This window comes from Oryzias melastigma, linkage group LG23, assembly GCF_002922805.2.
Source record: "Oryzias melastigma strain HK-1 linkage group LG23, ASM292280v2, whole genome shotgun sequence".
Lineage (NCBI taxonomy): Eukaryota > Metazoa > Chordata > Actinopteri > Beloniformes > Adrianichthyidae > Oryzias > Oryzias melastigma.
This window is the reverse complement of record NC_050534.1, coordinates 19,037,227-19,063,088: the sequence shown is the minus strand read 5'-3', so window position 1 is coordinate 19,063,088 and position 25,862 is coordinate 19,037,227. Positions and strand designations below refer to the sequence as shown.

The 25,862-nt window shown below is 37.6% G+C and overlaps 2 protein-coding genes and 1 long non-coding RNA gene across 3 annotated transcripts in view; 2 read left to right on the top strand and 1 right to left on the bottom strand.

Moving 5' to 3' along the window:
• ntn4 (netrin 4) overlaps positions 1–15,150 on the bottom strand; it is a 30,306-nt gene extending 15,156 nt beyond the window's left edge. The window contains exons 1-4 of the mRNA XM_024286383.2: positions 14,741–15,150; positions 13,682–14,229; positions 6,925–7,203; positions 621–747 (exon numbers count right to left, since the gene is read on the bottom strand). Coding sequence (XP_024142151.1) covers positions 621–747; positions 6,925–7,203; positions 13,682–14,229; positions 14,741–14,786 — 1,000 coding nt within the window. The 5' untranslated portion in view covers positions 14,787–15,150. The remainder of the gene's footprint in view (positions 1–620; positions 748–6,924; positions 7,204–13,681; positions 14,230–14,740) is intronic.
• LOC112155034 overlaps positions 1–20,886 on the top strand; it is a 64,380-nt gene extending 43,494 nt beyond the window's left edge. Inside the window, exons 4-6 of the long non-coding RNA XR_002920743.2 lie at positions 18,353–18,511; positions 20,323–20,454; positions 20,588–20,886. This is a non-coding gene — a long non-coding RNA (uncharacterized LOC112155034). The remainder of the gene's footprint in view (positions 1–18,352; positions 18,512–20,322; positions 20,455–20,587) is intronic.
• A 999-nt stretch (positions 20,887–21,885) lies between these two features.
• snrpf (small nuclear ribonucleoprotein polypeptide F) lies at positions 21,886–25,839 on the top strand. The gene is made up of 4 exons (XM_024288704.2): positions 21,886–22,043; positions 22,689–22,814; positions 25,448–25,512; positions 25,620–25,839. Exons 1-4 carry the CDS (start codon positions 22,041–22,043, stop codon positions 25,684–25,686), a joined length of 261 nt encoding a protein of 86 aa, XP_024144472.1. The 5' UTR covers positions 21,886–22,040; the 3' UTR covers positions 25,687–25,839.
• Positions 25,840–25,862: the final 23 nt, after the last annotated feature.

The window sequence follows — 25,862 nt, the reverse complement described above, 5'->3', positions numbered from 1 at the left end:
ATTAACACAAAAGCTTTAGTACAAATACAAGGTGTTATTTAAAGTGTCCGGTATTTTAGGCTGCCTACAGCCTATTGAAGACCCACTTTGATGAAAATTGTGTTTTTAGCATGTTCTTGTGGTGTTTTTTCTAGGGGGACCTACAAGATGGCAACTGAAAATCATTAGCTGGTCTAGAACTGGAACATCAACAAACCCATACCCCCCTCCCCCACACATTTTGGACAAAAAATACTCTTGTTTTTGGTTAAAAAAAAAAAAAAAGTCTTTTAATCAGTAACCTAAAGTTATTTTCTTTTGCGTTTTAAGTTTTGAACCTTTAACATCTGCGGTGTTTTTGTCAAAACCTACAACACTCTGACATACTGTAACTCCTCAAACAATCAATGTGAATTAGCTGATCTGCATAAAAACGCGGTTTTGCGCTGGGAAGAAACACATTAAAGCAACTTTTCACCGATATGCAACACATTACTAATATAAAGTGTTATATTCCGGCACAAAGCCACTTTTCTCCGCAACAGAATAAACTGATTCACATTGATCGCGTAGAGGGTTGAAGCTAACTGCGTTCAAACGTAAACACTGTTCTGGAGCTAAAGCTAGAACTTCGGACTTACTTCGGCATTCATGTGGAGCTCCTGTCAATCCGTCAGCTGGCTGCCAGGGTCTGTCGTTGTACAGAGGAGCACAGCGCTCACAGTGCTCACCTGCAGTGCTGTGTCTACATACACACTTCCCATGAACCTAAAAAAAAAAAGTGGAGAAAGACAATCGAACATGATAGATTTTAGAAAGAATAAATATATTTTCACATGGATTATTCTTTTTTCTTTTAATTCCCTTCTCTACCATTATTTTTTATGCATTTTCTGTTTGTCTTATCTTGAATCATTTTGTCTCTCACCTTCTCTGGCTTCAAATTAGTGAAAGGACAATGATTATTTGGCTTCATTTCTGGACACAAGAGTGGGCCTCCGCTCTAAAAAGCCTGTGTGTGTGTGTGTTTATGAGTATGAGAAGAGTACAAGTATGTAGCGCTGAGAGCACAATAACAATCTCCTTGTCATTCCTTTGAGCAGGAATGCCATGCATGCTGGATAATGACTGAAGAGGGGGGGCAAGGCATTTGAGGAAGCTCTTTATTTGTTTGCATTACACCGTGCGACTGCAATGTAGGACACACAATTATGCAGTGATTACAAAGGTAGGAACACACTAATCAGTATGCATAGAAGATACACAAAAAAAGAAAAATGACAGACATTCCTCCTTGAATTCATTTCCCACGGGGTTTGAGGTGTCACCAAACCAACTGGCTGGGACTCACACTGCAATGAAAACTCAAACAATATAAAAATACTGCTATAAGCGCCACGCCCTCTGCATGAACTGACCCAGGATGGAAACGTACATCTGCACGTGACTCAGGTTTGTCACAATTTACAGCAGGTTCCACACGCTTCACAACAATAAAAGAATAAAACAGTGTTTTTCACACAGCTATTCTTAAAATACATGTTATTATATTTTGATAAGACCCTGTGTTTTAAAAGTCCCACTCCAATAATCTTTTAATCTATTTTCAAAGCATGATTGACTAAATGGTAAATGGCGTATACTTGTTTAGCGCTTTTCTACCTTCCTTGATGGCTTAAAGCGTTTTACAGTCACAGACCCATTCACCCATTCACACACATTCACACACTGGTGGCGACTTCACTGCCGAACACTGGCACCAACCTTCCACCAGAGGCAACATGGGGTTCAGAGGGCAGGCAATCAAACCCGCAATCTTCAGATTAGGAGTCAACCGCCCTAGCCAAAATCAAAAAACCTCTGTTCTTTATGAAGACTCTTTCTATGGAGTGGAATTAGTTTGTTAGTCCGAATCGGAAAACCACTATGTCTTCTCCTTACACCTCCAGTTGTAGGGGCATTTGAAGCTGTAGGGACTCAGGCCTGGGTATCCCTCCGTCTCTACTGTTTTCCATGTCAAAAAGAGAAATACATTTCTTAAAGTGGGTGTGCTATGTAGCACAGAAGTTTACATTTAAATGTAAGTAATGCCTTTTTAAAGTTATAAAAACGATGTTGTTTTTGTGTATACCTAGTAGGGCTGGGAATCACAGGGTACCTCATGATACGATGCGATACATGATGATATCACAATACTGTGACAATTGGTACAAAATCATCTTTAATTATTTGCGTTATATAGAAGAACACATATTCTTTAGGAAAACCTATCCCCATTTTTTTTAGCTTGGACACTATCATAATAAACAACTTGTGTCTTATTTTGTGTAACAAATAATAGGCACTAGTCCAAATCACTAATACTATGTCTTTAATATGCTTTGACACCAAGCAAATTTAAATTATCTGTAAAATTTAGTGTTGACAATAGTAAACATGAAAAGCAGTGCCACTACTCAAAGCTAATTTTTTGTAAACAACAGAAGAAAAATTAAACAATTGAAGTAACTGCCGGAAACGTTGGTGCCAGTCTAGGTCTACCTCTCTACCTCTGAAGGAACATCTCACCAAAGGATAATGAATTTAATGTTTTACAGCATCTTGAAACAGAAAAAAAAAAAAACGATACTTGGTGAGAACTCATTGAGAATCAATCCCAGGACTAAATATCGCGATACAAGGCAATATCGATGTTTTGGGACACTCCTATTTCCTTGCACTGGCAGCTACGTGCTAATCTAGATGAGTATTGACTACTGAAGATGTCATTGATTGGAAGTAATATCTGAATTTGAAGACACTATTTCTCCATAACTCTCCATTTGAAGGGCTAAATGTAGGGGTAGAGAGAAGCCGTAGGGGTAGAGGAAGAATTTGGATTCAGCTTTAGATATTCACTTCTGAGTTGTGGGCAGGACTTTTGGCGTGGAGCAACTCCGCCTCCTTGTTGCTGAAACCTCTCCGCTTACAAGCTCTCCTGCTAGCTTACAGCCCCTCACACTCGCAAACCTAAGGCCGAATCTGAATTCTTCCCCTACGGCTTCTCAATACCCCTCCATACAGTTATTAAACATTTATTTAACCAGGTAAGCTATTAAGAACAAGTTCTTATTTACAATAACGACCTGCACAGAGAAAAAACACAAGGGTAGATAAAAAATCATCACAATACATACAACAATTTACATCATTAAAACTATTCAGTCATACGATAATTCAACAGCAAAAGACTTACATAGGGTAGAAAGAACAAAAAAAAAATTTTTAGTCAAAACATGTGCAAGATTCAGTAAGTGCATTGATTAAAATGCATTTAAAAGATGGGATTGATACAAAGGTGCTTAATTTTAGAACTTTTTGAAGGTCATTCCAGTCTTTTGCTGCTGCTTGTTGGAAGATAATTCTCCATATTTTGTTTTTATATGAGGGAAAATTAAGTATTATAAACTGGGTATAGTTGATGTAGCCCTTCAAACAGAGAGTTATGGAAATTTTTAATTTTTAAATTTTTAATTTTGTTTTTCCCTCATGTTTACTACATGTTCATTTTAGTAACAACATGTTAAAAATATCAAAAACCCAACTTTAATCAAAGTGGGTCTTTAACAGCTTGTGTTATTAAAAGTCACAAACACAAAACGATGATCAAAACTTTAAAAACTACTCCTATTATGTTAAAAATACTCTCCTCGAATTTGCACATGGTACAAAATGTGAAGAAACATACAGGAACAGCCCCCTCTCACCCCGGGTGAACTAATTGCTGCTAACGAGACGGTGGCATGCCCTGGATGTCATTAAGTGTGTGCTGGCTTTGTGGCTAACTAACAGACAGTGTAATCACCCTGAACCGCAAAATCCCCTGTGGAGGGACAACAAACAAACTGGCCCTTTCGTCTTACAGCGTCTGAGCAGTAATGGCTGTCGGGGCCACTTTCTCTGCTGATTACTGCACACACACACACACACACACACGCACACTCGGGGCAGACAAAATATGGCATACCTCAGAGCACACACCTTTTACACAAGATAGACCAAACAACAGAGGCTTCTGTGAGGCATAACTAAAAAAGACAGATTCAGGAGCCCTTACGTTTCTGTAAAAATATCCCAAAAATGCATGACCGCATCCAGACACACATACACATTCTGTACGCCCTTCCTTTCCCTGAGAGGCCGGTAATCTCTGCCCTCATCTTGCGCTTTGTTTGTTTGGGTTTTTCAAAAACAGCAGCTACACAGAGACACAAAGCAAAGTGCTGATATGCCGAGAAAAGCTTTTATATAACCGGTGTGTTTACTGAACGCTCCTGCACAACACTGCGCAATAACGGTCCAACGACATGAGGTAATCTGCTGAGGACAGTTAAGAAAGACACTGTTTTGTCTTAAACGTGTTTTTTTTTAACAAAAGTGTCAAATATTTCTTAACTTTTTAAACTTGTTATTATTATAATTATTGACCTGGCATGCGGAAGGAGGCTTTAAAGTCTTGTTCTTTAAAGGCTGTCCCTCAGGATTTTCTATCCCCTCAAAGCAGGGAAATCCTCATAAAAGAACTAGAGCTACTTGGAATTTCTTGGCATGAAAATAAACAGATTTAAGATTTAAAGCACTGTGTCCAGTAACTCGGATGTCAACAGCTTCAGTACAAAGGCTGAGCTATCAGAAAGGGAAGCACATGATTTGATTTATTTTGTAGATTGGCAAAAACATTTTTTTTGCCTTGATGCTTGACCCAAGAGGATCATGTAGAGCTGGCAACAATTTTAGCATATATTTTAAAATCAACGTTGTTGTTACAATTTTAGGAATTGCAAACCACCAGAAAAATGAAACCTGTAGTAAGCAAGATGTTATTTAATTATAATCACTAAAATGGTGTAAAAATATGAAATTAAGAAACAAAAGAGATACTTTTTTTAGCAAAAGAAAAACTAAAAAACTTTGAAATGTCAGTTAGCTAACAAAAAAAATTGCATCGGTTGCTTTATTTGAGCTAAATTTAAAAGTGCTTTAATATGAACTATGTTCTACTAAACCAAAATAATCATTTAATAATAATATTAAACTCAAAAGACTGAGACAATTGTGCTAGGTGTTATGTTACAAGGGTTAGCATTTAGCCTAAACCATGCTAGCAAATAGACGTTAGCTAAATGCTAACATTTAAGGCTGCAAGTTTTCGCAATATAAGTATCATTATAAATAAATCATGGTGTTTTTGAGCTTTAACACCAAACATTTTTTTCCTTATTTCCATTTTATCAACAGTTTTTACAACTTTAGGTTTTTTTTCTTATGCTGACTCAACAATATTTGACCTACCTTTTTTTCTTTTGAAAATGAGTGCAGAGACTTTGAAAACCAATATTTAACTATGTTTTAGAGTCAGATTGTAAATTGTAGTCGTGCTGGATAAAAGGTTTTGCATTCAATATGATTTTTAGTCCTTGTTAAATGTGTGGAGGTATTTTTTTCCAGTGACCGTTGGACTCTGCTAACCCTAGCCCTTCATCTCTATCTTTTGCTTTCTATCTAGAGGTAAAACCATTTCTCATTCCACAAAATGTTTGATCTTAAAAGCTTGTTAGACACACTTTCGCTTTCATTTTCTAGCTCAAGTGCATATATGTTAGTGTAAGTAGCAACCACCATCATTCTGAAGGTCAATATCCAGTAAACATTTTGCTTGTTCATTCCTTTATCAGCACATAAATATGTCAGCAGAAGCTACATGTTCCATCAAGAGTGTGTTGTAAGCAGAAAAGTCAAGATATCAAACCATGAAATCAGATAACTATTATATTTAATAACTCAAGTGAAGCAGAGAACTTGAGTAAAGCCTAGAAAACCTATTGCAAGAGTGTAATGAGAATAACAGGATTAAATGTTTGTTTAACATTTGTCAAACAAACGTGGCATTGTGAGAAAGCCGCAAGCGTGCTTACATGTGCTTATAGTAATCTGTACTCATGCCAAAAATATACAGTAGTCTTGTGATAAGTTTTTAACTGTTGTTTTGTTTAAATTTCTCCTTTTAAAGGTCATATTTTGGTACATCTTGATCTCTTGTACAATGAGTTGGGTGTGCCACATACTTTCTACCAGTGATACATGGTTAGTTTTTGGTTAAGATCAACTATAAAAATGTGACTAAATCAAACCCCCCCCCTTTTTTTGGACAATTAAATTAAAGTGTTCAAGTTTTAACACTTGAGATTTTATGCATCATTAACTCCTAGTTTATCTTAGAATTGAGAAACCCTCTTAGAAAAGAGGCAAGATGTATTTTTTAAACATTTTAAGCTATGCAGCTAAACTTGTCCATAGGTAAATTCAAAGAAACAAGAATAAAACTGAAGCAAATATAATAAGATGTCAAGTCAACTCAACATTTTTACACATGTAATGATAAAATCAAATTATTTCAATACTATTAGAGAGAATAGGAATATACTTTTCTTCAAACTCATTTTGACAGGTGACCTTTGACACTCCACCACCCATCAAACTCAGTTTGACAGATGCCCCCCTTTTGTCAAACTTTGACAGGTCAACCTCCCTGCCCGCTCCCGCCTCCTTCAACCACCCAGTGCTCCACCCTCCTTGGGCCCATAGCGAGGAGTAACTGAATAAGGTATTTAAAAGGCAGAGTCAGAGCTAGAGCTAGTAGAACCGAGCCATCTGTCACCTGTCAATTTAGTTTGATGGATGGTGTAGGGTCAAAGGTCACCTGACAAAATGACTTTGATGGAAAGTATAAACCCATTTCTCTCTACCATTAGTAGACAGAATCTGATTTACCGGAACAAGATTTTACCAGCTTATATATTAAATAAAGTCAACTGAATGACAAAAATATAAAACATCCAAAGCCTAACTCACAATTTTTAGACCTAGTGGGTGAATACCGAACAGTGGGACTGTTGAAAGTCTTACCACGTGGTTGGTCCGGTCTCTGACAGGTTGGTATCCGGGTGCGGGCACACACTGCTCGGCATGTCCGTTACAGAAGCAGCTTCCCTTCACTATCAGGTCATAAATGGCGAAATGGCGAGTAGGAAGAGCTTTGTTTGAAGAGGCGAGGACTTTGGCCTGGCACGGACACGACTGATGCTTCAGCAGTTGGATGCGGAGGTTGGTCACTCGGAGCTGCTGCTGGCCCTCCATTCCAAATGGATCCATGGACTTCCACTTGGGGAGGGCTCGGTAGATCACCTGATAGTCAAACACAAACAGGCTGTGAGTATTTCTGCTTTGTTAACTACTGAAAATAAGTGTTTCAGTAAAATGTGATGAAGAGGTCAAGGGTTTTTAAATGGAATAAATGGTTACTTGCAGGGTGTTCTAATCCAATAAGTGTATTACTTCCTACCACAATAAAAAGAATTGATGCTTTTTTTTAATGACCAGTTTTTATTTTTACAGACCAATAGTTGTGTCCCTTTAGATCAGTTTTTCAGTTCATGATTTAGAGAGATTAGATTGGTGTATTCAGGGGTACAATCAGGCTCACTGATGCGGCTCATGTCGCTACATCTGTCACACTATTGGGGGTTTGTTTCAAGCTCATCCGTGCACTAAACTATGACCTTCCACCCAGACAACATTGGGGGTGTCCTCATGTGACCTCGAGGGTGCTGGCCATCCCTTATATAAGTGAACTCCTTTTCTCTCTCGCTCTATTTTCTCTGTCTGGTTCCTGGACATCCTTCACATTGAAGATCCCTTTATGGGCTGCCATCGCCATGGCTACTGCTGCCACCGGCAACCAGCACCTCTGCTCTTGTGGGGGTGAAAAAGTTGGTGTCTTCTCCGACTCTTGATGCGAAAGAAACCTGCTTGGAATGAGCATAAATTCTTGTCTTTATCATTAAAAAAAGCTCCTATCAGATTGAACTCCTATCTGAAGGGTGAGTAAAGTAAACAGACCGTTCCCTGGATTGCTGGATGACTAGACAGGAGTGCGATGGGAAGAGCACTATTAATTTTCCCGTTGTTCCAAAAAGGTTACGAGGTCACGGCATTGTGGTCCACAATTAAGAGAACACAACAAATAGGACGAGGGGTGCTTGTCTGTGGGTGAGGACGGAGAGCAAGTCCAGACAAAGACGGGGATGAAGATGCAGCTCCACACAACTCAGAGCCGGACAAAAGGCCTGCGACAGCCCAGCAACAGCACAGCAACATCAGCACGCCCATGTACCCATGCTGGCATGCACGTAAACTTAGACCCGCAAAGCAAGAATGTTTTTGGAGACTCCTTTACTGAATCTTGTCTTTGCATAAAAAACTTCCTCACTATGCTGATGACACCTCGATTTATCTTAGTGTTTGTTTTACTGCATCTAGAGCAGACTCCAAGCACATCTGTAAGACGTGAAATAAATAAAACCAGGAACACAGAGTGAACATACTGTCTGACCCTGACACAAACTTAAACCGGGGTCAAAAACTTTGTTTTAACCCTTGTGCTATCTTATGGGGTCCAGATGACCCCAGCCTTACATTGTGGTGTTAGCCCTTCTATGACAAAGGTGGACAAGACTTCATGTCTGTCACTGGACACCAGTAAAGATCAACAAGCGCACTGTCTTGTGGGGTCCAGATGACCCCACTTTTAATGTAAACAAGCCTAGGAGAGCGGAAGGGTTAAAGGGGCCATACCATGTTTTTCTTTAGTCTTTCAGAGTGAACTTTATGCATACATATGAATATGTATTACCTTTTGAACACTAAAAAACAAATTATTTGTGAAATATAAATTATTTTTTACAAACTCTTTATACCTGGAAGTAAAATGGCTTGATCTCTGAGGCTCCGCCTTTACCCCTTTGGAGGTGCTGCCCATTTCACAACATCATCCTAGAGCCGGCCTCGTCAGCATGTCACCCACAAAAAAAAGCATCCAATTTTTAGAAAGTTAGAGTATGTTAAAGATTTTGTGTTAAAGCATCACTGGCAATGCCTCATGTGTTAAAGGGTTAACAGGAAATGTTCAAATGTCTTTGGTGACACATTTTATAAGTTAAATTGGACATTTTATTTAAAAACAAAAAAAATATATTTTCCTTGTAAATCATGACTTTTTGTTCTCCTAAATAATTTTATGACTTTATTTTGTTAAATTTTTATTTTTTTTCTCGTAATTTGACAATTTATCCTCTTAACATTGTGACCGTTTTGTCATAATTTTGTTCCTTTTCCTATTTTGTCTTTAAGGAAGTGTGGCAACAAATTTCTTGCTTTATCTTTGTCTTTTTTAACATTACCATGCTTTTTGTTTTGTTTTCATCTCTTCAAAAAGTCTCTCTCGGCTTGCTAGCTTGCCAATGGCGGAATATTCCATTGCTGCGTAAGGGCGGTGAAGGGCAGTGGTTTGTGTTTTTTTAGAACACAGTTAGATGCTAATAGGCGAGGAAACTATTTTAGACATTTTTGTTAAGAACTCAGTTTGGGGGCTCCCAAGGTGTTGGGGCAATCGCCCACCTTTACCTAATGGTAAATCCGCCTCTGTAGTGAGTAATATTCAAAGTTCTTAGCTCTGTGGTTGTTCAACCTTTTACTTTAACGCATATGAGAAAACACAGAATTACAAATATTTGAATAATTTCTGTCAATATCTCACTTTTTCTGAAGCTTTTACTTTAAAAGGTTCAGTCGGAGATTCATAGATAATTTAGAGTCACTGTTTGTCTTTCACTTGACCTCAAATGTCCTCGTTATGTTGGCAGCTCAACAAAGTCATTAGCAGGGAATGCAGACGGTGCAAAATTGTTCGTTGCAAACCTGAACTATGTTGTTAAACTTTGTCACTATTAATAGCTGTTTAGATGAAACGTTGAGACAAGGAATTCTTTTTTTTAGAAAAAAGTTTGGTTTTAGCCACAAGATTTAAAAAAATTAAAGCAAAAAATATTTGATATTAAAACACCATTTACTTATCAGAAAGCAGTAAAATATAAAGCATTGATAGAAAATGTCAACCAAAAACTTCTCAGAGGATTTTAAGAAATCCATATGAATGATTTATTTGTTTTTTGTGACAAATATTAAATATTCATACTTTTATGGAAGTGGAAAGTGTATCGGCATTGGCTCATTCCGGAGGTAAAAAAAAAAATTTCACACCTGCCACCAAAGTATGCACTCGATTTCTATGAGGCCTGAGGTGGTGAGTTCACTGTGGGCCACGGAAAATCCTTCTTCCTGTTCCTGGCTGAAAAAAATAAAGTAAGCCCAGCTTTAACAGGCCTAATTCCATCAAAGCAGCGTGGACTGTAATCTGGTAAACAGGCACAATGGGCATTGATGGAAGGAGAAAGACGGCGAGGGAAACAGAGCGGGGGGAGGGGTGTCTCGCCAACAGTACCGACATCCATCAGAGAAAGAGCACTTCCTTCCCAGCAGACGGACGGACAGAACGCCGACTGTACGCGTTCATGTGACAGCGCACAGATAAGTGTCTGAAAGAATCAGGTCTACCTCCTTCTACTCCCTAAGGAGGTCAGGCTCTGTTACAGACATTCTTCCAGCCCTGCTGACCTCATGAATAAGACAAGAACACTTTCTCTTTGTGTCTCGCACACACACAGCTTCTGCACACATCACAGGTGAACACAAAAAGCTTTCACCGCATGAGATGACATGCTTTCATGTTTGCCAAAGAAAGAGGAGATGCCGAAAGCTGAGAATACCTGCAGCCTGTAATCGCCCCCAGCTATGACCCCCTTTACTGCAAAACCCTCACTCCCACTTTATCTGATCCCAGACACTAACATGTAACCCAATATTATATGAAGCATGTATGAAACGTTGACTTTGGTTACAATAATGCAAAACTTCAGACATCACTTCTTAGGTCAAAGACGTGTTCAGTAGAAAGCGATAAAGCTTAAACACAAAGTGTCATTTTCATTTGAGTCAGTGAAACTCTACTCTTTAACACATATATATACATACAGTATTTTGCTAGAAGAGCAACCGCCTTCACTTAAGGACATCAAATGGCATCACTAGAGTGATTTTCTGCACAACTAAAACCTACGTTTTGAAAAGTAAAGAAACTTAAGACTTTTGCAACCAAATACTCGGAAAAAACCGACAAGTCCATTGGTCTGGATCGAGTCCTAAACCTAGCATTTGGTCTGTATTCAAATCATCGTCAACCGGATATTTCTGTTCTGGACCAAATCTTGTAAACAAAACCACACAACTAAAGATCTCTTAAGTCACTGGCCAGGAATTACAAGGACGGTGCAAAGCAACGAGAGAAAGAATAATAGAAGTCCTGCGCTTTGCAATCCTTATCACTTATTCAAACGTTATTTTTCCTTGATCAATTTGGAATGTCCATATCAACGTCAAGCACAACACTTTTTGGTAGAGGAGGCATGATTCAAGACAGTTACATTGGAGACAGCGGCTAAGAAGGTACGCATGACATAGAGATTGACAGGAAAACAGTGTGAGAAGCAATGTGTATCACATTAAAAGTTATTTTAACAAGCCTGAATTCATAGGACAATATTTCAATGAGTTTTTGTGTCTCATTGTTGCTGCGCTACTCTCTTTACATCCCATAATGCCCGTCTACGGTGGCCGTTTTAGTTCACTTGTTCTGCTCCGAGTATTCAGACAGTGAAAACTCAGAGCTCAGTCCAACTGGACGCAAACGGAGACCACCTTGAAAGATGGGTCAGAAAGTGGTTCCTGGTCTTGGACCAGGGTCCACTTAGGTGTATTCAGACCTAAAATTAGTTCTGGATTATCGAAGAAATGAACTCTGGTTCACTTTAAGCAAAACTAATGTGCCCAGTCGGAATACACCCTCAAGTAAGCTCAACCAGGTCTTTCTGAAAGTGTCAATCCCAGTTGACTTGAAAGCAAACTCTTTTAGTATTTATTGACTGTGAGAATACAGGTAGATTATCCATCAAATCAATGAAAGTCTTAAGAAGAAAAGAACTGAAGGACAACACATTCTGTTCATATAAACACATATTCATATTTAAACATTTCATATAATAGATCTAAAGTTTCTCGTGCTGCTGCCCTCTATCATATCCAACCACAGGAAATGAATGGATAAATCTTTGCAGCTGTCTTCACCTTCCATAAAAGGCGGCTCAACCGCAGCAGTAGGTGATAAATAATTAAAGAGGGAGACAGAAAATCAACAGCTGGACCACATTTCTCTGCTGCTTTTAACCTCAGGGTCACCGACTGAGAAGTGAGAAGCTGAAAGTCACGGTCCCAGCACAGGTGGTTCACGCTAACACTTGAAAAGGAAAAAAAAGGAAGGAACAGTTTTATACTTTTATAGATCTTTAAACAGAGTCAGAAACCCTGTAGAGCATGTGCTCACATCTGTAGAGCACACTTTCAAATTAAACATCAATGAGCTTCAGGAAGCGCTCTCGTGCTACAGTCAAACTAAGTCTCTTAAACCGTCAGTCATGCCCCCGCGGAGCTCTCGCCACCTGCCTGACGACGTGATTACCAGAAAGCACCGACTTTGTACCAGCAGGACTGGTGTTGATGGTTAGGCGGCGCTGTCACATCTGTTGTTTTGTATTTACCCGTCAAAGTCAACATATGAACACTTCATTCATGGAAGTTTGAAGTGGGAAAGGTGTCGTCCCTCCGGCGCTTTGCACTCCACCCACAGAGAGAGGAGAAACTACCTTTCTCCGGTCCGAGCTGGCATCTGGATCAAAACTGTACAGCTGGAAAGCTCTGACATTGTTTGCCATTTTTGTTGCACCAGTATTGTAATTCACCCCCGCCGCACCAGGGGGCCCGTACCCCGGGAGAGCCCTGTCAGTCCCAGACAAACAACCCACCACTACCCAGGACTTCTGAGGACCACCCCAACCCAAGGCATGAGCCAGGACCCCCACTCGCCCATCCCGCAGGAGGTCCAGGATTTAGCACGGCAGGGGTCGCCCACCCCCGCCTAGGAGAACGACGCACAAGAGAAGTGGGTGTCCTCAAAGAGTATTGTAAATAGAGGTAAATTTCTAATTAACTATTGCTGCTCTGCAGAAACTATGTTCTAGAAAAGAACACAGGTGTTTAGATTTTTGCTAAAAACAACATCATCATGATTAAAAGACGACTAAATAGATCTAAAGATGATCGGTGTGGGACTTTAAATTTAGAATAAATGAGGGAATCTGAAGCAACTACAAACTCAGACCATCAGCATTTTTTTTTTTTTTAGGTAAAACCTTTATTTAAAAACGTAATATATTCTGAATATTCTAAAAGTCGAATATTTGCAAGTTCCCTAAAATCAAACACCAGATAAGAAAAAAGACACTATTTTCTACGAGAATTTAACGTCTCACAATACCTGATTTAAGCCTCTTGCTTTATTATGAATACTAACTTCTTTTGGTTCCTTTTTCATTCTGCAGTTTAGTTTTATATTAACTTCTTACCTATTTTTTGTCATGAAAAGAAATCATCACAATCATAAAATTGTACAATTTTCACCAAAAAGTCAGGTCACATTAAGAATTTTATCAAAACCCAGAAAAGTTATATCTTTGAGATGATCCATCTTTTTTAACTGGAATAGAAGTAGATCCTAAAGATTAAATATAACCACACTGATCTGCCCTCATATTTTTGCAAATCAGACGAACCTCTGAGAGGAATTTGCAGCTTGGTAAGCTGCAGGTCAACTCACCTCTCCTCGGTTGCAAGGAAACGCTCCCGAGTACTTGGAGGTGCAGGCGGGTCCGTCCTGGACCCCCTTGTTCTCCTGCATCCCGAAGGAGGCACTACAGTTGCTGGCGTAGTACTGCAGCGTCTCCCACGTCCGTCCAAAGTCCTGCGAGCGCTCCAGGGTCATGACGGCGGGCCGCGTGGAGCGAAAGACGATGATGAGGTGAGTGAAGTAGAAGGTGGTCTCCAGGTCCAGCTGCACCGTCTCAGACTCCACCCCCTCCGCAGACTGCCACCAGGTGTTTGGGTGGCGGAAGGAGGAGTCAGACATGAAGCCTGCCTGATGGGACAAGTGAGCCAGGCCGGCGTTGCATTTGGAGCACTTGGGGGCGCTGCAGGCCAGGTTGGAGTTGGGGTCCGAGTACAAGCAGGAGAGCTCAGTGCCGTTGTTGCCACAGACGGTCTGTGTCAAAACCTGGCGACCCAGAGCCAGGTTACCCATGCGGGGGTTGCAGGCTCGGCTCTCACAGCGGGGGGCCACACCTGCTCGAAACACGTCCACACAGGGTCCTGTAAAACAAAAACAGAGTTCACTGACAACACAGTTCAGCAGGAAAAGTCCTTAAATGTTTCTGTTAAAGCTAAGTGCCTCAGACAGTCTGATTCACTGTGTACACAAGTGGTTTACCTCCATTGGAAATGTTATGCAAAAGGGATAATGGAGGCATTGTGCACCTGTTTGACCTGACGCGGCCTACAGGCAGAACATGGTGGTGGAGGATGAGCAGCTTTCCTCCAGACTTCACCGTGACCCCTTCAGGGGTCAGATTCATGTTCCAGGATGGATTGATCCTCTTAAACCAGCAGCAAGACTTACTTTCCAGGTAGACTTCCTATTAAACTTCACAGGGGAATCATTGAACTTCTGTACAGACCAACTCTTCCCTTGAGGGCATTTTTTAATAGCTTTGTGGTGAGTTCTGTTCATGTCTGTAGTGGTGTGTGGCTTTATATTTATAATAGCTTCGTGGATTAGGTTAATTGGTGCATTTCTGCACATATTTCTGATCTGATCACTCACCTGGATTCACCAACACGGACAGACTGACCACCAATAACATCAGCATATCTCCTTCCTGCAGCTGTAATCCCAAAATACGCAGCAAAGAAACGGATCCTCTGAAGTCACCGGGAGTGTGAAGATCTCATTCACGGTGCTCAAAACAACCCCCCAAAAGAACAAGTGCGTATAGATTTCAATTCCAAACGGAACTTTCTCTTTTCAATCCAGCCCGATGAGGCGGTAAAAGCCTCTGACGGAACAGCATGACTCCTGGAGGTGCGCGGGAGCAGCCCAGGTTGCGGGGAGGTGACCGGCTCCGAGCGGCTCGTCTGCGGCTCCGGGACATGCCACGGCTCTCATCTCCCCGCAGTGTGCGTCCTCCGCCTGCGCGCGCGGCTGTTTGTGGAGCGGCGCGGAGGCGCGCGGAGGCTGTAGTGACAGCGCGGGCTTCAGCCCCGCCCCTCCCGCTGTCCTGCGCAGACTTAAAGGAACATTCTAGTTCGTCTTCCCAGACTACAATAAATCTTATTTTATTGTTATTAATGGCCCGATGTTATCTTGTGCTGATTTCTTGAACTTGTATAATTTTAACAAAATATATTTTCATGGAGAGTCAAACTTTGAAAGTTATTTAAGGTTTAAATTGATTTATTCTGGAATAATATTCCTGCCTTTTTATTATTCATAATTATGCTAAAAAGGTTTTAAAGTTTCAAAAATTGGCATTCTGCTAGCCTTTTGGACTATTTTAGCATTTGCTAAGATTTTTTAGGCTGTTTTGGAGTTTAGCTAATATTTCAGCTACATGCTAGCTATTTTGGCTAATTTACAGTTTTTAAAAGTTTTTTTCAGGCTCTTTTGAGTTAAGTTAATATATTCGCATGCTAGCTGTTGTGGCTAATTTAGTCATTTTTTCAGTTTTTTTAGGCTATTTCAAAGTTTAGCTATTTTTTCAGCTATCAATTTAAGCATCTTCAGCTATCAGCACAAGGATTTTCAGCAGCCAAATTCAGCTTACAGCTGTCACACTAGCTTTATCGCAGGTAATGCTATTTATATGTTAAAAAGTTACAGTTTTGAAGTTTAAAAAATGTAGTTTTAGTGTTCAATAAATGTTTATCCTGTTCAGCTGACGACCTAAGGTGTTTTTTGGATTTTGGCCCCCTGTGTGATTGAGTTTGACACCCCTGTCTTAAAGAGAAACACCCAGTTAAGGTTAACGGGCTCTTCTTAGGAGTTGGCCCCCAGGCCAAAAATAAAAGTATCAAATATAAAAAATAAAAGTATCAGAGCATGGATGGTTATTCTGACAAACCAACAAATTCTTATCCTCAAGTCGTCACATTTTGACGTTTGGTTAAGGACCACTCCGCGTCACTTTTTGAGGTTTTGGATGTCCCAAACTCATTGTTTTTTGACGTTCTGGTTGTTCGTAAAATTAAGTGTCCGCAACCCTTGGGACATGGTACCAGATGCGGTGCTAGATGCAGACTGGTCCCTGGGATGTGTCCAGTACCCAAACCTAGCACTGGTACCCTAACTCGCCACCATACGTGAACCTGTATACAAGACACAGCACGAATCGGGCCCGGACATGAACCAGTACCAAGTTAGGGTACCAATACTAGGTTAGGGTACTGCTGGACTCTACTTGCTTGTACGGACCGTTTCCGGTTGGGGATTTAATGGTAACACCCAGCATGTCGAAAAATGAGGTGGATGTGTCCTTAACCAAACGTCAATTTATGACAAGTTGGGCGTGAGAACGTTTTGGATAAATGGAATGACTGAGTTATAACTTTATTCTTCAATAGACGTCTATGGGATTTTGACTTCTTTCAACCAAAAGATTTTGGCTTCTTAATCCTTGTTGGGCTCAGGGGTTGCTGGAGCTTATCCTAGCAACTGTTGGGTTAAGGCAAGATGCCCATTGTCTGTATATATGAGAACTGGACTGAATGTCCCCTTCCCCTCTGGCATTCCTAACAGGAAGTACCCTCTGGCTCCAAGAAGCCATAGATTTCTTTTGAGAAATAAACAGCTATTACTCAATCATTCTGTTTGTTAAAATACCCATAATACATTTTTAACATGTTCTATATTATCAGATGCTTCAGTCAAAGTAGGTGGAGCCTGCTGGCCCCCATGTCTAATTACCATTGTAGCCAATGGTAATTGGAGGGGTGTGGACTTCCTACAAGCTCACTCCTGATTGGTAAGAGTGGTTACCGTAGAAACGTTGACTCAAACTGACTCGGACCACTCTGGCTCCAACATGGCGGTGTCCATACCACAAAAAACTTTCAACTGAACTGACTTCATTTAGTTGAAGACAGAAGTAGGTTTTTTTATGGGTGACATCACACGGATTTGGTCCAGTTCTCTGATACAGTCAATGGGTTCACCCTGGACGGTTCGCCAGTATGTCGCAGGGCACAAATACAACTTTATTTGTGATGTGTGTTTAAGCACAATGGTGTTGTAATCTGAGTTTATTCTGGGAATCTTTAATAATCACCAGTTATAGTGTTTATATATATATAAAGAAACTACAATAACAACTTTACATTTATTACCACTGCTCATTTTTTCTAGTTTATTGACTTTTTTAAAATAGTTTTTTCATTTTGTGTGATCTTAAATCCTCTCTGTCTACAAACATGGAACACTACAGACACTATAAGAGATGTGTTGATCAGGAAAAAATACAAATGTACCAACAGTCTAGACGAATCCGGCTAGTATTTATCTCCTTGATCTAGTATCCTGTATGTTTTAGCACATCTGATTCAGATCCCCGTGACTCACTTCCAGGCTCCTCTGGGTGTGTCAAAGCAGAGAAAATGTGTGAAACAGTCAGTGCAGTCCTTAAAGTGCTGGAAGCTAAAAAGAGGCTTAATAATGAGATAAAAGGAAATATTAAATAATAATTGCTGTGACTCTTTCATTCATTTATAACCTAGAGAAAAGTTGCATTAAAAATGTTTTTTGAGAGTTTGGACTGAGCCACGATGCAAAAGAAAACTGAAAAGTTTGGAATATCTGTCCAGAACTTGAATATTCTTATATCAAAGCAAGCCAAGATTGCAGTTACTTTACTTGTGGTTTGAATGAAATGTGTTATTTTTACATTTGCTAACGCATAAGTGCAAACATCCACTGACCTTTTGGGTAAAAGTCAATGAAAAATCAGTGATTGAAGAGAGTCAATCGATCAATAAGCTGCATCTCTGTCGCTCCACTCCTCATGATCTCCTGCTCTAAATGAAGTTCTGTCTGCGTAGAAATGAAGGGAAATAAGTTTTTCCTAAAATTAGCATCTTTCCAGTGGAAAAGTGTTGCACACACAAAGCTTCACTTCCATGTGATCAGGCTTTAGAGCGCCCTCCAGTGATCCTCACCGGTACCGTTTCTTCTGCTCACTTTACTTTAGAACATCTCTGCTGAACACAGAAAGGCTTTTCTCATTCTGTGTGCTGTGTAATTGGGCTATGACCCGGTTTGAGCGCATGTGACCCGTGTCCAGTAAGCAGTGGGCCAAGTTAAACGATCTCACCTGTTCACATGTGGTCCTGCATTCATTCAGTGAAGTGGACGTCTTTGTTCTCTCATGTCTCCATCCTCCTGCAGCTTCAGGAAGGCTGCACACGTTTGATCTTCCTCACCTTTGACGAGGACATCAGTGGTCCTTTGAGTTAAAAACGTGCAGCTGAAGATCGTGGGAACGAGTAAAGATACAGCACGGATGAAAAGGAGAATCAGGAGAACTTTCCGATCTGCAGGACTCAGGTCGGTCGGTTAATTTATTTCAAGTATTGATTGTAGATAATACAACAAAAAAATCTCACAAACATAAACATATCATTACAGAAAACAAAAAGCAAAGAACATTTTACATAAATGTAAGAAAACAACAATTGTGGAATGCATACATAACACATTTAGGTCACATTATATTGAATAATCTGATTATTAACTAAAGTCAAGTAGAGTTCAGTGGCGAACATAGCATTTTAGTGGCCCCGGGCGAACAGTAACATGGGGCCTTCTGCAGCGGGTAATCATTTAAGTCAGGTTTTAGTACAGAAGGGGCGAAAAAAAATAATTAAATGATAGAACAAATTGGAGTGGTATCAATTAGAAAGAAAAATGTTAATAATTGCAACTTTTCATTTTCTTATGATGGAGTACAAAGGTCACCATGAAATAAAACACATATAAATATATGAGAGTAAATTTGTAATAAATGATAATTATTAATACTAAATTGAGAAAAAAGTGAACACACAAACAAATTATAAATTTATAGTTTAGAAAGTTGTAATCCAGCAGTTTTATTTTGCTGACGTCATTGTGGTCAGAATCTAATTTTCAGGTCATTTAGTCAGATTGTTCCTTTATTTTGTTATTTTCATATTTCTGTTGTCAATCAGAAGTCAATAGTTGCTAGTTTGTTTTATTAGGATTTTGATTTTCTTGAACAGAAAACCTGCAGCTGATTCAAAATAATTATAATTTAACATTACTCACATTTCTTTTACGCATAAATAAATGTAAATGTAAAACCACTATGATTCATCATCTTATGCTACCAAAACCTGATCACTTTATTTAAAGTAAACCCAAAGAATCAAAGAAAAAAAAACATTTTAACTTCAACTTCATTACAAACCATTTTATTTTAAATATCCTAATTATTATTGATATTCAGTAGATTTGTTGTGTTTTATAATGTATGCAAAAGAACTTGTCTACTGTGATTTTCTGTAATATTTGAATTAATTACTTGTGCATGTAATTTATACGCATTTTCCTATCAATTTTATGACTTATTATCTTGAGTTTGATATTTCTCTACATAGATTAATATTTGTTTTGTTTGTCTTGTTTTTCTATTATTTTTGTTTTCTTTTGCTTGAAATCGACCATTTCCAAATCAAAAATTATTTAAAAAAAAAAAAATTAACATAATGGAAAATAAAAAAAATTATTACAGTGTTTCTGTATTTATTTTTAGGTAAATTGCACCATTTAGTTTTTAATTTACATTTTTACAAACTCCTTTTGTAATTTACTTCATATTTGTAATTATTTTTAAATCTATTAGTAGCTGTTTTATGCATCAGAGGTTTTGTATGCATCAGCTTAACTCATCTGTTGTTTTTGTTGGAATTTCCCTCTGACTGCTTTCAATTTTTTATTTTTCAAGCATTTTTTTAAAGTTTGAGTTGATTTTTGCTCTTAGAATTCTGTTTTTACTGCAGATTTTTAAAAATGATTTTTCAGTTTTATGAAGAAATATATATTTATTTTCTAAATGCTTCTTCTGTTGTTTTAAGTCTAATTATTTTGCACCAATTTAAGGTACGTTTCTTCTAAATTTGTTGAAATTTTACTGTTATTTAATAGTTTTGAAAAACATCTTTTTCTGTTCTAATCTTTTACTTTTTTTGTAACTTAATATTCAAAGGAAATATCTACTAAAGTATCATTCTTTTGCAGGTTTCAGCATTGTAAAAACTTTATTGACACATGTTTCTGGTTGTTTTGATCTTCAGTAAAGTTTAATTAATTTTTTGCTTCAAACTTGAACACGTCAGAAACGTCTGAGTCTGAGGAAAGGTGAAGTTAGAGCCCCTCATGGTCTGTCAGGCCCCAGGTCTGCTCTGAACACATAATCGCCGTCTTCATGCCATAATGACTCACTGATGGATGGCCTAATGACGCTCCCGGTGAGTAAACAGACCCAGTGATGCAAAGACACAAGTATTTCAAACATGCAGCCAAAACGCAGGACTCATTCTCGGAGGAACTCGACCGTTTACTGAACAAAGTCAGATGAAATTTTTATATTTGTCATCTCAGGTTTGAACTCGCCTGTGACGCTTCAACCCAGGGAAAAATGTGGAGGACGAGGCGTCCAGACCCAGAAATGACAGTCAGTCAGTTCGCTTTCTGCTCAGAAACGCGTCACAGTTTCAGGGAAAACGCTGCCGGCAGCAAATGGAGAAAATGTTCTGCACCTCACTTCAACGCAGGTCAGAGGCAGCAGTTATGTTTTCTCTTCTATACACATAAATGTTTGTATATAAACACAACACACTTACATACATAGAGATATATTCCTTATAATAGATTAGAGATAATACATGAACTCTTTATTTATCCCACTGTGTAGAAATATCCAAGTTGCAGCGTTAGTCTTAACACAGAGCAAAAAACACTCTATGTATCATTGACTATATGTGAGAACTGGACCGAGCGAATGTGATGTCATCCATAGAAAGAGGTTTAGTTCCAGCTCCAACCAAATGAACAAAATTCGTTTTTTTTCCCTTTGGACAAAACGGACGCGACCATATTGTAACCAGACGTAGTCAGTAAGCAGTGATCGGTCCAAGTCGGTCTGAGTCAACATTTCTATGGCAACCATTTTGACCAATCAGGAGTGAGCTTGTTGGCAGTCCACACTCCTACCAATTGAAAGCGGGGTCTATGAAATCTGTCAAACGTTTTGAATGTTGGACATGGACGCCAGCAGGCTCCACCTACTTTTATTGAGCCATCTGATTGGTCAGTTTATAACTTGAATTTAACTACAGAAAAAGTATGATTATCAAGTGGATTATTAAAAACATGTTAAAAATGTATCAGAACAAGAATGGTTATTTTGACCAATAGAATGACAGAGTTATAGCTGTTTATTTCTCTACAGAAGCCTATGGGATTTTGGGTTCTTGGAGCCAGTGCGTACTTCCTGTTTGGAACGCCAGAGAACGGTTACTCAGTCCAGTTCCCATATTGGCTTATAGTCAATGATATTTGCGCAAACATTAGGACATAGTCTATGTTTTACTTTTACTACAATTTGATTCCAGTCTAGTGTAACTGCTTTATAAAGTTATTTTAAAATAACCATAAAGAAGACAGTTTATAGAATAACACAACCTCATTCATAAAGTAAGTAAACAACAAAAAATAAAACAAATTACAACAACATAAAAGAAACAGTCCAATATTTTAAGTTAATAATAATAATAATTAAATATTACTATATACAATTAATATTCAATTAAAATATAGTCAAATTATTTAAAAAAACATCTAATTATAAGAAGTCATGGCAGTTTTTGTCATTGCAATTGCACTTCCAGTACGCCAGGGGGCGATGAGAGACAGGCGGGTAGATCCTCATCAACTTCCTGTTCCTGTCGGCGGCAAAGCGTGCTTCTAGTTTGTCAAGCTAAAACGTTTTTGTGACGAAGAGATAATAAACTTCTAATTTATTTTCTGTTAAATCTAAGCTTATTCGATCAAAATGGTGAGTAACGCTTCAGAAAAATCGACTTTTAATTGCAAAACAATCTTTGGGTTTATTTAAGTTTGTTAAAAACAAAACGAAGTAGTGCAGAGGGTTAGCTCGTTCATGCTAGCCATGTTAGCATCCCATTCATAACTGGTTCACAGCTCGTAGAAAAGCAAACTTAGACGAGTTAAAAGTAAAAAGTTTGGATATTCACGCGACGAATTTCTAATTTGTTTGTTTTGGATAACTTATTTCTGTATTATAAGATGAGCACGAGTATGAACAACAGAAATATGACAGGTAAAAATCAAAATGGACAATACCAGCATAAATGTGGACTTTCAAAAGTCATTTAAAATAAATAAATTGCTCCAGAACAGAGTTTTAAAAGTAACTCTAGTAATATATTAAGCGCATTTAGTCTAAAAACAGTCCAGAATGGTACGTTCCTGTTAGGTTGCTTCAGTGGTTTAAAGAAATCCGATTGAAGGCTGCAGAATTGTCACTATGACATGGATAAAATGCACATTTGAAGTTCTAAATCAGTCAAAGTAAGGAGACAAAAAAAAATCTAAGACAAACTCTATTGCTCATGTAAAAAGCGTCATATTTGCAGTGTTTGAATTTTGGTGACAAAAGTTTGAATCTCTTCTGCTGCAGAGTTTGCCGCTGAACCCAAAGCCTTTCCTGAACGGCCTCACAGGGAAACCAGTGATGGTGAAGCTGAAGTGGGGAATGGAGTATAAAGGCTACCTGGTGTCTGTGGACGGATACATGAACATGCAGGTCAGAGCGTTTTCTGGTTCATCCACAACTAGATCCTCTATTCAGGTTTTTTTTAATGCAGCTGATACACAAACAGAAGCAAATCCCATTAAAGGACCACTCTGATCTATTTTCACAGCGTTCACAGTGCTGTTTTTAGCCAATTAAAAAAAACATATCTGTCGTTTTCTAGAATATAATTTCTGGAGAGTGGCAGGAGCTCATTAGAAATTCATCTCTGAGTTGTTTCTCTGTCCAGCTAGTTTACAGCCCCCTTTTTGACAAATTATACATTATAAAACAGCATCATATATTTTTTTAATTTTTTTATAATAATTTTATTTTCAAACAAGAACAACCATAAAACAGAAAAAAAAATGAAAAGAGCAAAAGCATTCAAACAAGAAACAAAGCAGAACAAATCTCAAATATCAAGATTATATACTGTATGAGTATACATGTGACAACAATTTAAGCATTAGTTAAAGAAAAGAAACTAAAGCAACAATAACAAAAACTAATTAACAACATAAAAATCAATACAATATACATAAATAATAAGGAAGAAAAAACAATTCTAATTTTACTTAGAGATCTAAATTATGTTGGAAGGCATACATAAATAAATAAATAAAACAGAGTATACATAATTAAAGGGTGAGGAAAAATCACACCAGTCAAGCTAAACTGACAAACAATTTAAAAGTTTTGTGGCATTCTTATTCTTAATCTTTTTAAGAGGTTTACAAAAAATATGTTTTTAAAAAACAAAAAAAATGGGACTCTCGTTCAAAAAATGACATTTGTTAATACAAAAATCACCAAAAATAACTAAGTTGCTGAACAAAAGCTGAATCTTATTTTCTTTGTCAACATAACCAAATTGAATATTAGAGTACGTAAATAACAGAATCAAATAACATAATCAGAAAAATGTTTAAAAAACACCATTTTAATTGCAGTTGATCTTTAATATACTCAGAAATAAAAGTAATTAATTATACTGTATTTTAAATCACTCAAGTGTTTCAATCTAATTGCTTTAAATTGTAGTTTAATATTCCTCTTTCTTTGTGGCCAACAGTGTTTTCAGTGCAGTCTCAGTCTGAGTATTTAATTAGTCAACTGTTGCTGGAAAAATCTTTTTAATTAGCAGTTAAATAATACTTTTTCTAATTCCAACTAACCAATCACACAGATCTTTGTGTAATTCTTTCAAAGATTGTAAAAGAAAAAAATCCATTTGAAAAGTCAAATTGCTCTAAACACATTTTTTTAAAATAAAAGTTTATGTTACCTTCTTTAGCCATGTTTAAAATCATAATTTTTTAAAATATTTTTTTAACATCATTAGTGTTAAAGTTTGTTAGTCAACTCTGTCGTGAAAGTGAATGAAAGTCGTTTGTTTTTGAGGAGAAATAAAGAAAACATGGAGGACAGAGGGAAGGAGGTGATTTTAATGAACAAAAACAATTCTTTAATCTGGAACAACTTTGCCAACAAAACATGTCAAACACTTTTGATAGATAAATATAGAGAATAAAATAAATATATTTAAAGACCATAAAGATCACATCATAACATTCATGTATCTCCTTATTTACTCTTTAAAATATGAGACAGAATTCTTTTATTTATTTATTTATTTCTGGCTTTCAATGAAACTGGACTTGTGGAGTTTTTCTTTGCTGGTCGTTGTTTAGATGAAGGTTGTTGTTTTACTCTGGAATCTTTTTGAGTTTAAAAGAAATAAATTAGTTGTGATATACTTAAAGAGGAAATAACCATTAATCAGTTAATAAGCTTTAGTTTGTTGTCAAAAGTGATAAACAGCAGGAAATGCAGATAATCCTCAGATTTAATTATTTTATATTATTTTTTTACTAAACAGCTGCTGGAAGTGAATTCAGTCAAAACAGTTCAGCTATTAAATAGATAAACTGTAATTTAGTTTGTGAAGCTTCAGAGTGAACCAATTAATGAGTTTTTTAAATAAATTTTATTGGTTTTTATTTGCTTTAGAAGCTGAAGTTCTTTGTCTTTTAGAAGTGATGCATTTCTATTATGAAGCAGTATTATGTAGTATATTATGCAGTATTATTAAGTATATTAAGCAGTATAATAAAGTACGTAGTTTAGTTTAGTTATTTATTTGTGTATTTATTATGTAGTATATTGTAGTGTTCTGAAGAATATTAGGCAGTATTGTGAACTATATTATATGTAAGTATATTATGGAGTGTTAAGATGTATATTCATCTGTATTGTGTAGTACATTAAGCGGTATTATCAAGTATGTTATGCAGTATTAGGAAGTACATTAAGCAGTATAAATAAGTGAATTATGCATAGTTGTGTAATGTAATTAATATACAACATAATACTGCAGAATATATTGATACACTTAAAAAATAAATACTCAAGAATGTGATTTTAATCTTGCATTTCTTTTAATATGTCTGCCATCATCAGAAAAACGCTACAGAAACATGTTCTAAACACCAAAACACATTTTTATCAAAGTACACAAAATGTATTCTGTAGTTTACCTTTTTATCCAGCAGAGGGCGCCCAAGTGTGAAAGTAAAACTCCATTAAAATCTGCTGTAAAAATAGAGAATTTGATGAAAGGTTTGGACTTTTCTGTCTGTTAGCTGGCAAACACAGAGGAGTACGTGGACGGAGCGTTGGCGGGTCACCTGGGAGAAGTACTCGTCAGGTATGAAACTCCTTCACAAATGGTTTTTATTTTAAATCAATGATGAAAGTTAAAGAATCTTCTTTTTTAATCGCTGCAGTCATTTATGGATTTTTTTGTCTGTTCAGGTGCAACAATGTTTTGTACATCAGAGGAGTAGAAGAAGAGGAAGAAGATGGGGAGATGAGAGAATGATGATGAAGAGGAGTCGCGTGTGTGATTGAACCCTATAGTGTGTTTGTGTTTTCACCATGTGAAACGAAACTTTCCAACAACTTTACGATGAACCTCTTTTTTTTCTACTGTCTGTGATGTAACACAATAAAGTGACTGTTGTATCATTTCCTACAGAACTGTGTGTGGTTTTTTTT